At 41.5% G+C, this 14,342-nt stretch overlaps 1 protein-coding gene across 1 annotated transcript in view; it reads left to right on the forward strand.

Annotated features, from left to right (window-relative positions):
* The window catches only part of LOC140726034 (anoctamin-7-like), a 62,877-nt gene that overhangs the window by 32,290 nt on the left and 16,245 nt on the right, over positions 1-14,342 (forward strand). Inside the window, exons 8-11 of the mRNA XM_073041930.1 lie at positions 2,638-2,640; positions 8,316-8,405; positions 11,250-11,402; positions 13,868-13,904. Coding sequence (XP_072898031.1) covers positions 2,638-2,640; positions 8,316-8,405; positions 11,250-11,402; positions 13,868-13,904 — 283 coding nt within the window. The remainder of the gene's footprint in view (positions 1-2,637; positions 2,641-8,315; positions 8,406-11,249; positions 11,403-13,867; positions 13,905-14,342) is intronic.

Raw genomic sequence — 14,342 nt, forward strand, 5'->3', positions numbered from 1 at the left:
GGTCTGATTAGATTCAAGTGCCTTTTGTTGGAGTTCCCAAATTTGTCTTAATATCACAACAAAGAGATACACAGGTGAAATGCTATATACATAAAGAAGCACTGAAGGTCATTTTGATATATACGGATGACAAGGTTCAATAACTTAGCAAACACCACCATCAACACAGTATCAGCTGAATTGCATAACAAAAGCAGTGGTGAGATCTGGATAGCTGGCATGACTTTATTTTTGGGCTTTATTTATTTGTTTTTTAAAGTTATTATTGATGTGCTTTTCATGCAGCCTTTTCCTAATAACTCAGTTAACAGGTAACTCCATAAGGTTTGTAAGAACTGTAATCATGTAACTCCTCAGACATTGAACACCTGCAATTAAAGCGCCTACAATTAATTATGTGCATGAATAGTAACTATTGTTTACTGATCGTTGACATTTTTAAAAAGTAAATTCAATCATCTTTATATTTCAGCTTTATGTTTTGCTGCTAAGGATATTTAATATGTTTGAAAATAAAGTGCCAGTGAGTACAAAGCCATTTAGTGATCTGATCTTGGTGTTGTAGACAACAGATAGATTAGCTATCTGTACAACAACACACACAAAATGCTGGTGGAACGCAGCAGCCAGGCAGCATCTATAGGGAGAAGCACTGTCGACGTTTCGGGCCGAGACCCTTCGTCAGGACTAACCGAAAGGAAAGATAGTAAGAGATTTGAAAGTAGGAGGGGGAGGGGGAAATGCAAAATGATAGGAGAAGACCAGAGGGGGTGGGATGAAGCTAAGAGTTGGAAAGGTGATTGGTGAAAGTGATACAGAGCTGGAGAAGGGAAAGGATCATGGGACGGGAGGCCTAAGGAGAAAGAAAGGGAGGGGGGAAGCACCAGAGGGAGATAGAGAACAGGCAAACAACTAAATATGTCAGTGATGGGGTAAGAAGGGGAGGAGGGGCATTAACGGAAGTTAGAGAAGTCAATGTTCATGCCATCAGGTTGGAGGCTACCCAGCAGGTATATAAGGTGTTGTTCCTCCAACCTGAGTTTGGATTCATCTTGACAGTAGAGGAGGCCATCGATAGACATATCAGAATGGGAATGGGACGTTCAATTAAAATGTGTGGCCACTGGGAGATCCTGCTTTTTCTGGCGGACCGAGCATAGCTGTTCAGCGAAACGGTCTCCCAGTCTGCGTTGGGTCTCACCAATATATAAAAGGCCACACTGGGAGCACCGGACGCAGTATACCACACCAGCTGACTCACAGGTGAAGTGTCGCCTCATCTGGAAGGACTGTCTGGGGTGTAGCACTTGTTCTGTTTACAAGGATAAGTATACTTATCCCCTCCTCCCCTTCGTACCCCATCCCTGACATATTTAATTGTTTGCCTGTTCTCCATCTCCCTCTGGTGCTTCCCCCCCTTCTTTCTCCTTCGGCCTCCCGTCCCATGATCCTTTCCCTTCTCTAGCTCTGTATCACTTTTGCCAATCACCTTTCCAGCTCTTAGCTTCATCCCACCCCCTCCGGTCTTCTCCTATCATTTCGCATTTCCCCCTCCCCCCACTACTTTCAAATCTCTTACTATCTTTCCTTTCAGTTAGTCCTGACGAAGGGTCTCGGCCCGAAACGTCGACAGCGCTTCTCCCTATAGATGCTGCCTGGCCTGCTGTGTTCCACCAGCATTTTGTGTGTGTTGTTTGAATTTCCAGCATCTGCGGATTTCCTCGTGTTAGCTATCTGTAGTCTTTTTTTTCTGATTCTTTAAATGAAATGTCATCTTCACATCATCTCAAGATTTAATAATCCCCTTTCCTCTTGTTTCTGCTAGCATTGTGAGAAAAATCTGTCAAGTTAGTTTTCCTGAAGGAGTGTCAACTGCAGTAAAGATGACAAAATATAGTTATTATCTGCATGAGAATGTTTAAAGATTTGGGAGATCTTCCACTTCAGAAATATAGAAGTATCTGCTTTTCCTCTGTGCAGTTTCACTTGTGAATCTATAAAATTCCTAGATATGGTGGCATGGTGTATGATGCAGAGTAGTCCTAATCTGAATACAGAAAGCAATACAATGTTTTTTAAAATTAACTGTGTTGTTGTTTGGATCATCACAGTATGAATGATTTATTAGAGTGAGGTGGGATGGAGCTGATGGGGCTACATGCATTGAGATACAAGAGAGACTACATATGCTGGAAATCTGGAATAACTCACTCAAAATGCTTGGAGAAACCCAACAGCTCAGGCAGCATCCATGGAGAGAAACAAATATTCGATGTTTTGGGCTGAGATCCTTCATAAGGACTGGAAAGAAAGAGAGCAGAAGTGAGAATAAAAGGGTAATGGGAGGGTAGGACCATGAGCTGGTGGGTGACAGGTGAATCCAGGTGAGGGGGAAAGTAGGTAGGTGGGGGGAGGGGGGAAAAGTGAGTGATGTGAGAAGCAGGTTAGTGTAAGAGACAAAGGGATGAAGAAGAAGGAAGAGGACAGAAGACCATGGAATGCAGGGAAGGTAAAGGAGATGATTAGATCTTGTAAGGGCAGGGGAAGGGAAGAGAAGTGTAAATATTCCAGAGACATTAGGGAAAACAGAGGTGGGGTGGGCTGACAGAGGGAAGTGGTTGCAGGAAGTCATAGAAGCCAGTGTTGATGCTATCAGGTTGCAGACAACTAAGATGGAATATGAGGCATTGATATGATCCAATTTTTTCAACAGCACATTTGTCTGCTTGGGTATTAATGGGATGGATTTATCTTCAAAGATGCATGGCTCTTTGTGGTTTCACAGTTATCCATCTTCAATTACCAATTGCAACACATTACTCTCATCCTTTTAGCAAAACTCTGAACATGACACTAATCTAGCAATTATATAATAGCTAGAAGCTAATTAGTTTTAGTTATGTATCATCCCAGCCTACTAGAGTATTTACAGCTACATTATCTATCTTTTCCTGGCTGCAGCTCATAGAAGATTGCTTTTAGTGCTCTTTCAAACTTGGATTACTTCTATTGCATGCTGTGCAAAGAATTGTGGTTGACATTTTGGAGCATTGAACTGGATAGTAATTGGTTAATTTTCAAAACAAAATCATATCCAGTGCAATAACAATATGTTGTGGAGCTGATTTATTCTGACTTGTTCAAATTTACTTATAGCATCTATTTTAAAAAATATAAGTTAATCTTCTCATCTTTCTCTTCATTGAGAAACGGTTAAGTTTGACTAAAACTATCAGTGTTTCATTATGTTTCGCATGGCTGGACGATTTCCCTAAAGATTCTGCATTCCTAGTATTCTTATACATTCCACGATATAAATCAATAACAAAGAAACAAGCTTCCAGTTTGAGTCTGCGTTTTTTGTGAGTTGGGTGTGTCTGGGTATAATTATAGAATATAATCTAAAAGTATTTTACTTTAGTATGGAAAAAGAAAGAAGACCATTAGACCATAAGACAAAGGAGCAGAATTAGGCCATTCAGCCCATCGAGTCTGCTCCAGCATTCCTTCATGGCTGATCCCAGATCCCACTCAAAGCCATACACCTGCCTTCGCGCCATATCCTTTGATGCCCTGACCAATCAGGAAACTATCAACTTCTCCCTTAAATATACCCACGGATTTGGCCTCCACTGCAGTCTGAGGCAGTGCACCATTCTTTTAAAAAATCCTCCTTACCTCTGTTCTAAACGGTAACCCCTCAGTTTTGAGGCTTTGTCCTCTAGTTCTGGATACTCCACCACAGGAAACATCCACCCTATCTAGTCCTTTCAATATTCAGGAGGTTTCTGTGCTGAACTACATATACCTGTCTGGACGCGCTCCTCTGCTGACTGCTCCTGTGGCTCCTCCCACAGACCCCTGTATAAAGGCGATTGGAGGCACGGCTCCTCCCTCAGTCTTCAATGAGATCCTCCCGGCATTCTTCTAAGTTCCAGTGAATACAGGCACAGAGCTGCCAAACACACCTCATACGTTAACCCCTTCATTCCCGGAATCATCCTTGTGAACCTCCTCTGGACTCTCTCCAATGACAACACATCCTTTCCGAGATGTGGGGCCCAAAACTGTTGAAAATTCTCCAAGCATGGCCTGACTAGTTTCTTATAAGGCCTCAGCATTATTTCCTTGTTTTTATATTCTATTCCCCCTTGAAATAAATGCCACTATTGCATTTGTCTTCTTTACCACAGATTCAGCCTGTAAATTCTGGGAGTCTTGCACGAGGACTCCTAAGTCCCTCTGTACGTCTGATGTTTGAACCTTCTCCCCATTTATATAATAGTCTGTACTATTGTTTGTTTTACGAAAATGCGTTATCATATATTTCCCAACACTGTATTCCATCTGTTAGTCTACACATGTCAGTACACCTGAGGCCATTTGCAACACACATACATCTTGGGAGTGAACATTTTTTTGGACAGTTACTGGCCAGTAGATCCAGGACGGCATCGGGTGCTGGCTGGCCTTCCATCCGGTGCACCACCAACTGTTCAGCTTCCTCTTCTCTCTCCATCTTCCATCCTCTGCCAACAGGGCTTGACACTTGTGGGTCCTTCTCCAAACATCTTCTCCATATAGCAGCCTGGTAGCTGGCTTGCTGTGTATGTCTTGTTAAGCAGTCCTTGCATGGTGGGAGTTGTTGACTTTCGATTTCACCTGTTTTGGCACAGAAATGTGATACCTGAGCTCACTGACCTTGGTGGTCGATGCTTTTGGGGCATACAGGAGACATGTAAATGCCTCCAGTTTGTCCATCAGTTCTGGGGAGAGGTCCCATTCCTGATCCAACTCTAAGAATGTGTCTTGAGTTTCCCTGTTGCTGGTCAGAAGTTTTAGGGCACTTGTCTTCCCTTTACCTGCAAAAGTGCTTACAGTGTCACATCCTGTATATGCGTGCAACCCGATGAGAGCCCTACAAACCTCTATGCCAACAGTGGCAGCAACCTTCCTGATGTCTACAAGCCTTGTATGGGTTCTAGTGCCACACTTCTGGAACAATGGGGCCTCAATCTTGTCACAAAATGCTAAAGATATGATAAAGACATCTGTGTCTTCTGAGCAGATCACTACAGATTGGTATCCCTCTCTTGTGGCATGGGCAGCATGGAGAAGTAGGCGGCCATCGGCTTCTTGTTGACACTGAAGAGCTGACACCTCCTCACTGTCTTGAGATGTGATTCTGTAACATTTGTCATTCACAAGTGCATACAGAATCTTCTCCTGTAGCTTTGCTCTGTACTCAGCCTTCCTCCATTCATGGACTATGGAGCTAATGAGACTATTTTTGTTACTGACTTTGGTCAGGAAGCTCCTCCATTGCCTCACCATCTGTGTGCCTGTGATACCTTGCAACTCATGACCAGTCTCTTCACCCCGTAGAGATCTTTCACAATTCTTGATAGAGTTCTCCTTGTATGTGTCGAACACAACATCTTTTCTGCTACTCTGACCGCCTTCCCTCAGAGCCATACCCAGAATTGCTGTGGCAACATCTCTGAAAGTAACTTCATCACCTTTCACTCTTTGGGCCAAGTTCATTCCATCACCCACTGTAGTAGGGTTTCCTGGGAGTAGCTCTTCTACTGGTTCAAGTCACTAGCCATGTGGTTCACACAGAAAGCTACCACCGCTGCAATGCTATCACATATTTTCTAGCACTAGGGGTGCATACCTTGCCAAAATCACTATAAAAATTATTCCCCCCAGATGGTACCAGTGGCCCAAATTTGGGGTCCTGGCTCACGGACTATGTCACTTTTTTGCTCATTCTTCCATTTTGTCTAAGTCCTACTGCAAGCGCATTGCTTCCTCAGTGCTACCTACCCCTCCACTTATATTTGTATCATCCACAAACTTTGACACAAAGCCATCAATTCCATTATCCAAATCATTGACAAGCAATGTGAAAAGTAGTGGTCCCAATGCTAACCCCTGAGGAACATCACTAGTCATTGGCAACCAACAAGAAAAAGCCCCTTTTATTCCTACTCACTGCCTCCTGCCTGTCAGCCATACCTCTATCCATGCTAATATCTTTCCTATAATGGCATAGCATCTTATCTTGTTATGCAGCCTTATGTGTGGCACCTTATCAAATGCCTTCTGAAAATCCACGTAAATGACATCCGCTGCCTCTTGTTTGTCCACCCTGCTTGTTACTTCCTCAAAGAACTCTAACAGGTTTGGTCAGGCAAGATTTCCCTTTACGGAAATCATGCTGACTTTGACTTAATTCATCATTAATCTCCAAGTATCCCAAAACCTTATCCTTAATAAGAAACTCTCAACACTTTCCCAACAACTGATGTTAGGTTAACTGGCCTATAACTTCCATTCTTTTGTGTTCCTCCCTTCTTAAAGAGTGGAGTGACATTTTCAATCTTCCAGTCCTCCAGGACCATGCCAGAATCAAGTAATTCCTGAAAGATCATGACCGATGCATCCATTATCTCTTCAGCAACCTCTCTCAGGACTCTGGGATGTAGTCTGGACCAGGATCTGGTCCAGATGACTGATCCACCTTAAGACCTTTGAGTTTGCCTATCGTTTCTTCCTTTGTAATAACAATGGTACTCACTCCTACTCCCTGACACTCATGGGCCACTGGCACACTGCTGGTATCCTCCACAGTGAAGACAGATGCAAAGTACTCATTAAATTCATCTGCTATTTCTTTGTCCCCCATTACTACATCACCAGCATCATTTTCCAGTGGTCCAATACCAACTCTCACCTCCCTTTTACTCTTTATATAACTGAGAAAACTTTTAGCATCCTGCTTTATATTATTGGCTAATTTACCCACATAGTTCATCTTTTCCCTTCTTATAGCCTTTTTAGGTGCCTTTTGTTGGATTTTAAAAGCTTCCCAATCATCCAACTTCCCACTCACTTTTCTTACTTATATGCCCTTTCCTTGGCTTTTATGCAGTCCTTAATTTCCTTTGTCAGCCACGGTTGCCTACCCTGCCATTTGAAAACTTTCTTCCTCTGTGGGACATATCTATCCTTTGCCTTGTGAACTATTCCCAGAAACTTCAGCCACCTCTGCCCTGTTGTCATCCCCAACAGAATCCTCCTGGGCAAGCACCTCTCACATGCCTCTGTAATTCCATGTGACTTATGCTTCTCTCTCTCAAATTACAGTACAAATCCAATCATATTATGATCACTACCTCCTAAGAGTTCCTTTACATTAAGCTCCCTATTAAGATCAGGGTTATTACACAACACCCAATCTAAGATAGCCTTTACCCAAATAGGCTCAAGCACAAGCTGCTCTAAAAAGCCATCTCATAGGTGTTCAACAAATTCTCTCTCTTGAAATCTGATAACAACTTGATTTTTCCAATCCCCTTGCATATTGAAGTCCCCATTACAATTGTGACATTACTCTTACACAGCTCCCTTTGCAATCTCAACCCCACATCTTGGCTACTATTTGGAGACCTATATATGATTCACATAATGTTTTTTTCATCCTTGCAGTTTCTTAACTCCACTCACAAAGATTCAACATTCTCTGACCCTATGTCACCTCTTTCTAAAGATATAATTCCATCTTCTACAAACAGAGCCCCAACTCTGCCTATGCCTTCCTGCCTGTCCTTCCAATACAAAGTATTGATGTTAAGCTTCCACCTGTGGCCTTCTTTCAGCCATGACTCAGTGATGCCCACAACATCATACCAACCAATCTCTAACTGCACCATGAGTTCGTCCACCTTATTCCAAATGCTACACACGTTTAAATACAGCACCTTCAATCCTGCATTCTTGGCCCTTTTGAATTTTGCCTCTGTCTGCATTTGCACCCAATCATTGGCTTGTCCTTCCTTACATTCATATTATGTATTACATAATCTACTTGTAAACCTGGTGGCTCATCGTCAGCTCCACCATACTGATCTCCATCCCACTGCCATATTAAGTTAAACCACTCCCAACAGCTCTAGTAAACCTGCCCATAAGAATATTGGTCCCCCTCGGATTTAAGTGCAACCCGTCCCTTTTGTACATGTCGCACCTGCCCCAGAAGAGGTCCCAATTATCCAGAAATCTGAATCCCTACCCCCTGCTCCAATTCTTAAGCCACGCATTTTTCCTATCCTCACTGTCGCGTGGCACAGGCAGCAGATCTGGGATTACTACCCTTGAGCTCCTGCTTCTCAGCTTCCTTCCTAACTCCCTGTATTCTGTTTTCAGGACCTGCTCCCTTTTTTCACTTATGACGTTAGTATCAATATGTATAAGAAGTTCAACTGTATATTGTAAATTAAGAATCATATTATTTTTCATTCATCTTGTAGGACCCAGTTACTGGTGACGATGAACCTTACTACCCAGGTACTCTGCGACGTACAAAAATGCTACTCTCACTTTTGGTTGGGATGCTGATGGTAAGTATCAGGTTCTTGACTTACCCTTTTCATCCATTTTACAGATGAAGTGTCTGCTCTAGGTAATTACCATTCCAGAGTTTCTATTATTGTTCTGAATCAGTGTAAAGTAGCAAACTAGTGATCAATCAGTCATCTAATTTTACACTTAAATATGACAAGAATCATTCCTTTCATTTTCTTTCCCCCAAACCCAACTGCAATGCTTTCTTCAAGACAATTTGTTTCTCAGTTATTAAAGAGCTGTGCACACTTTTTGTTAATCATATGAAGTATCATTGTTGTTAATTTAAATATTTCTAATGAATAAACTTTTGTTGGGTTTCCAGTTGGGTATAAGTATCAATTATAACTAATGTTTCGCTGACAATCTCTGCCATCTTCATCAGGGATGATGCCTGGGCACGTCTAGTCTGGTGGTATTTATACTACCATAGTCTGTCCTTCCTGATTGGTTAGTCCTCATCTAATCAGTTTTCTACTCTCCCACCTTGTTTACAATTTAACTTGCGTTCTTAGAGTAAAACCTTCATCTTTGTTAAAATTCTTTTCTTCTAGTTTTATTTCAATGGCTTCCTTTACCAGGTAGTTCCAAAAGTCATTGGCACAGCACAGTAGTTTTGTGCTGTCAAAGTCAATCCTATGGCCATTGTGAATGTAGTGTTCTGCTACCACTGATTTCTCTGGGTAACCCAAATAGATACACCTCCTGTGTTCCTTGATGTGGGTTTCCACCTTGCATCCCCTCTGGTAGATACATGCTGCTCTGCATTCACAGGGAATCCTGTAAATACCAGCTGACCTGAGCCCTAGGTCATCTTTGACCTGCATCTGATCTTTGACACTTCACCTGTGAGTCGGCTGGTGTGGTATACTGCGTCCAGTGCTCCTGGTGTGGCCTTTTATATATTGGTGAGACCCGACACAGACTGGGAGACTGTTTCGCTAAACACTTACGCTCAGTCCGCCAGAGAAAGCAGGATCTCCCAGTGGCCACACATTTTAATTGAACGTCCCATTCCCATTCTGATATGTCTATCCATGGCCTCCTCTACTGTCAAGATGAATCCACACTCAGGTTGGAGGAACAACACCTTATATACCTGCTGGGTAGCCTCCAACCTGATGGCATGAACATTGACTTCTCTAACTTCCATTAATGCCCCTCCTCCCCTTCTTACCCCATCCCTGACATATTTAGTTGTTTGTTTTTTTTTCTCTCTCTCTGCCCATCACCCTGCCTGTTCTCCATCTCCCTCTGGTGCTCCCCCCTCCCCCTTTCTTTCTTCCGAGGACTCCCATCCCATGATCCTTTCCCTTCTCCAGCTCTGTATCATTTTCGCCAATCACCTTTCCAGCTCTTAGCTTCATCCCACCCCCTCCGGTCTTCTCCTATCATTTTGCATTTCCCCCTCCCCCCACTACTTTCAAATATCTTAGTATCTTTCCTTTCAGTTAGTCCTGACGAAGGGTCTTGGCCCAAAACGTTGACAGTGCTTCTCCTTATAGATGCTGCCTGGCCTGCTGTGTTCCACCAGCATTTTGTGTGTGTTGTTTGAATTTCCAGCATCTGCAGATTTCCTCGTGTTTGACCTGCATAAGCTGAGATTTGAGCGTCCTTATGGGTTTGTGGATGGTATTAATCTATAGTTTCTTAAGGATCCTTCCGGACACCAGAATTTTTTAGAAAATATTTCTATTTATAAATAACAATCGTATATAGAAGAAATATCAAATCATACCCAGCAAATATTAATGTTGATAATTGAATAGTTACGAGGACACCACTTCGGAAGTTTCCAGTTTTGTTGCCTTGTACAAATGCCTATAAAGTAATTATGTTAAATATGAACCCATAATATCCATCTTACATTATCTCTCACATATATAGTAGGTGTTTCTATTTGGTTCCCAATAGACAAAAGAGATGAAAGGTTGTGAAGGTTGAGCAACAATTTGAGGGTGACATAGTGTCAGACTGTAGAAACTTTTGCCAGTGCATTTTGGACTTGCGTATTAGTTTTCAGGTGGATAAATATTAGTTAACAGACTCAAAATAGTGCAGACATTCTCAGGTCTTCAGATGGCAACATGTTCCACGCATAATTATCCCTAGTCTTGAAATTAATTTACGGGTCCTGTTGATCCACAGGAGGGTACACTGTAGAAGATCCATTGGTCTCCCAGCTTATGTAAAATGGAAGTGATAGCGCCAGAAGGATGTGACCATCCATAAGATATGTTATACCGCTACTTTGGAATCCCAGGGAGGGGCTTATTCTCATTTCCATTTTGGTGCTCCATGGTTGACTGCAGATAACCCATGAACATATGAGGTTTCCAATCACTTCAAAGTTCAAAGTAAATTCATTATTGAAGTACATATATGTCACCATTTACAACTCCAGGATTCATTTTCTTGTGGGCATACTCAATAAATCCAATAACCATAATCAAATCAATGAAAGACAAACTGTGCAAATACAAAAAGAAAAAAAAACCCAACAATAATAATAAAAAACAAACAAACAAACAAACATACAAATAAATAAATAAACAATAAATATTGAAAATGAGGTGAAGAGTCCTTAAAAGAGAGTCCATAGGTTGTGGGAACAATTCAGTATTGGGGCAAGTGAAGTTGAGTGAAGTTATCCTCTCTGGTTCAGGATCCTGGTTGAGGGGTAATAACAGTTCCTGAACCTGATGGTGTGAGTCCTGAGGCTCATGTCGCTTCTCTCTGATAGCAGAAGAGAGAAGCCTGGATGGTGGGTGTTCCTGATGTTGGATGCTGCTTTCCTGCTACAGCTTGAGACACCTAATTGCTGCTTTGTTTCAATGCAGGTCTTTGCAGTAATCTCTAGTGTCGTTGCAGTGGTTATTTACAAGACCTGGATAAGAATTAGAGTTAAAACTTCCAACTCATTTGTCAGCTTTTTGTTGACCACTGTTGGTGCCTCATTTCTAAATGTGGTGTCCATTATAATCTTGGGAAAGGTAAGCTTTCAATTTATCCTCCTATCTATAGACACTAGGTGGCTATTTTATTAGGTACACGTGAATACCTGCTCGTTAATGTAAATACTTAATCAGCCAATCATGTGGTAGCAACTCAATGCATAAAAGCATGCAAACGTGGTCAAGAGGTTCATTTGTTATTCAGACCAAACAACTGAATGGGGAATAAATATGATCTAAGTGACTTTGACCATGGAATGATCATTGGTGCCAGACCGGGTGGTTAGAGTATCTCAGAAACTGCTGGCTCCTGGAGTTTTCAGTCTCTAGACTATTCAGAGAATGGTGCATGAAACAAAAACTTTCAGTCGGCAGCAGCTCTGTGAGTGAAAATGCCTTGTTAATGAGAGAGGTCAGAGGAGAATGGCCAGTCTGGTTCAAGCTGATGGGAAGGCAACAGTAACTCAAATAACCACACATTACAATTGTGGTGTGCAAGGAACATCTATGAATGCACAACACATCAAACCTTGAAGTGGATGGGCTACGGCAGAAGAAGACCACATTGACAGCTGAAAAGCTGGAAGCAGACCTTGTTCTGGTCTGCACCTATTAATCTATAATGGGGCATGGTGTTTCACTCCTTCATGTTGCAGTCCCCAGGGAAGCCTTCTGAATTCAGTGAAGGTAAATCGGGGCCATTGGCTATGAGTACTGGTTAGCCCAGGGCAACAAGACCTGTTTTATAAATCCAGGTTTTGGTACAAAGGCATCTCTCATCATAGACTGGTTAATCTGCCTCAGACTTTGGTTGGCTAATAGCTTTACAGTGGTACTAGAAAGTTTATGAACGCTGTAGAATTTTCTCAATTTCTGCATAAATATGACCTAAAATGTGATCAGATCTTTATGCAAGTCCTAAAACTAGATAAAGAGAACCTGATTGATTAAATAAATAACACAAAAACACTATACATGTTCATTTATTTATTGAGAAAAATTATCCAATATTACATGTATTTGTTGGAAAAAGTATGTGAACCTCTGGGGTATTGCCTTCTGCAAAAGCTATTTGGAGTCAGGTGTTCCAATCAATGAGATGAGATTGGAGGTGTGGGTTGTAGAGGTGCCCTGCTCTTAAAAAAAAAGACACACAAAGTCAGATTACTGACACAACCTGCTCTTCTCAAGAAAGATGTGTTTATGAGCACCATGCCCCGATCAAAACAACTTTCAGAGGACCTTAGAAGAATAATTCTGGAGATGCATGAAGCTAGCAAAGGCTACAAAGGCATTTCTAAAGACCTGAGTGTTCATCAGTCCACAGTAAGAGAAATTGTCTACAAATGGAGGAATCTCAGTACTGTTGATACTCTCCCTGGTAGTGGGCATCCTGCAAAGATCACACCAAGAGCACAATGTTCAGTGCCGAAGGAGGTGAAAAAGAACCCAATGGTAACAGCAAAAGACCTGCAGAAATCTCTAGAACTTGCTAAAGTCTCTGTTCTTGTGTCCACTATAAGAAAAACACTGAACAAGAATGGTGTGCATGGAAGGACACCACAGAGTAAAACCACGGCTCTCCAAAAACAAAATCATTGCTGCATATCTCAAGTTTGCAAAAGACCACCTGGATGTTCTACAACATTTCTGGGACAATGTTCTGTGGACAGATGAGACAGAAGTTGAACTTTTAGGCAGAAATGTTTGGTGGAAAAAGGGCACTGCACACCAACTCCAAAACCTCATCCCAACCGTAAAGCATGGTGGAAGGAGCATCATGGTTTGGGGCTGCTTTGCTGCCTCAGGGTCTGGACAGCTTGTAATCATTGAGGGAACAATGAATTCAAAATTGTATCAAGACATTTTACAGGACAATGTCAGGGTGGCAGTCAGTCATCTGAAGCTTAATAGAAGATGGATAATACAACAAGACAGGAGTAAATCCACAGCAGAGCGGTTTACAAAGAAGAAAATTCATGTTTTGGAATGGTCAAGTCAAAGTTCTGACCTTAATCCTGTAGAAATGTTGTGGAAGGACCTGAAGCAAGCAGTTCATACAAGGAAGCCCACCAACATCCCAGAGTTGAAGCAGTTCTGTGAGGAGGAATGGCCTAAAATTCCTCCAAGCTAATCTGCAGGACTGATCAACTGTTATTGGAAATGTTTGATTACAGTTATTGCTGTACAAGGGGGTCACACCCATTCCTGAAAGCAAAGGCTCACGTTCTTTTTCCAACAAATACATGTAATATTGGATCATTATTTTCAATAAATAAATTAACAAGTATAATGCTGTGTAATTTATTCAATTGGGTTCTCTTTATCTAGATTTAGCACTTACATAAAGATCTGATCACATTGTAGGTTATATTTATGCAGAAATAAAGAAAATTCTACAGGGTTCATCAATTTTCTAGAGCCACTGCATACTAATTGTCAACAATTGTCATGTATAAGAAGATAAAGCAATTTGTGGCACTTTTTCTTTTTCTTTGTTGTAGCTATATCATATAATTGCAGTTAAAATGACAGATTGGGGTAAGTATATTCAGTATTTATACATATTTCTAATACTCTACTGTATTTAGTATCTCAGTTCATCTTTGAGTAGAAATGAGTAACAATGTGCTGAATTACAACAAACAAAAGCAATTTTTTCATATAGAAAATGTCAAATCCCTTATTGACACTTCAAAATGTTGGTAGGATATGCTTTCCACTTTGACCATTCTGTACATTATATTTTAAAAGATGAAAGGGTGGGAAAGTCAGTAGCATATTTTAAGAATAAATAAGAGTGGACAAAGTTTATAAAAATATATCCTAGTGGCCGTATATACAGCGACACTAGAACTGACTGCAGGTATGTTGTAATATGCATTGATGGCAAAGCTGCAGAAAGGAAGAAAAAATTCTGTAATGAGTGGGTGCCACCGCATTGTAGCAGAAGCTTGTATCATCGCACAAAGTATACAG

Source organism: Hemitrygon akajei, chromosome 4 (assembly GCF_048418815.1).
Source record: "Hemitrygon akajei chromosome 4, sHemAka1.3, whole genome shotgun sequence".
NCBI classification, from domain to species: domain Eukaryota; kingdom Metazoa; phylum Chordata; class Chondrichthyes; order Myliobatiformes; family Dasyatidae; genus Hemitrygon; species Hemitrygon akajei.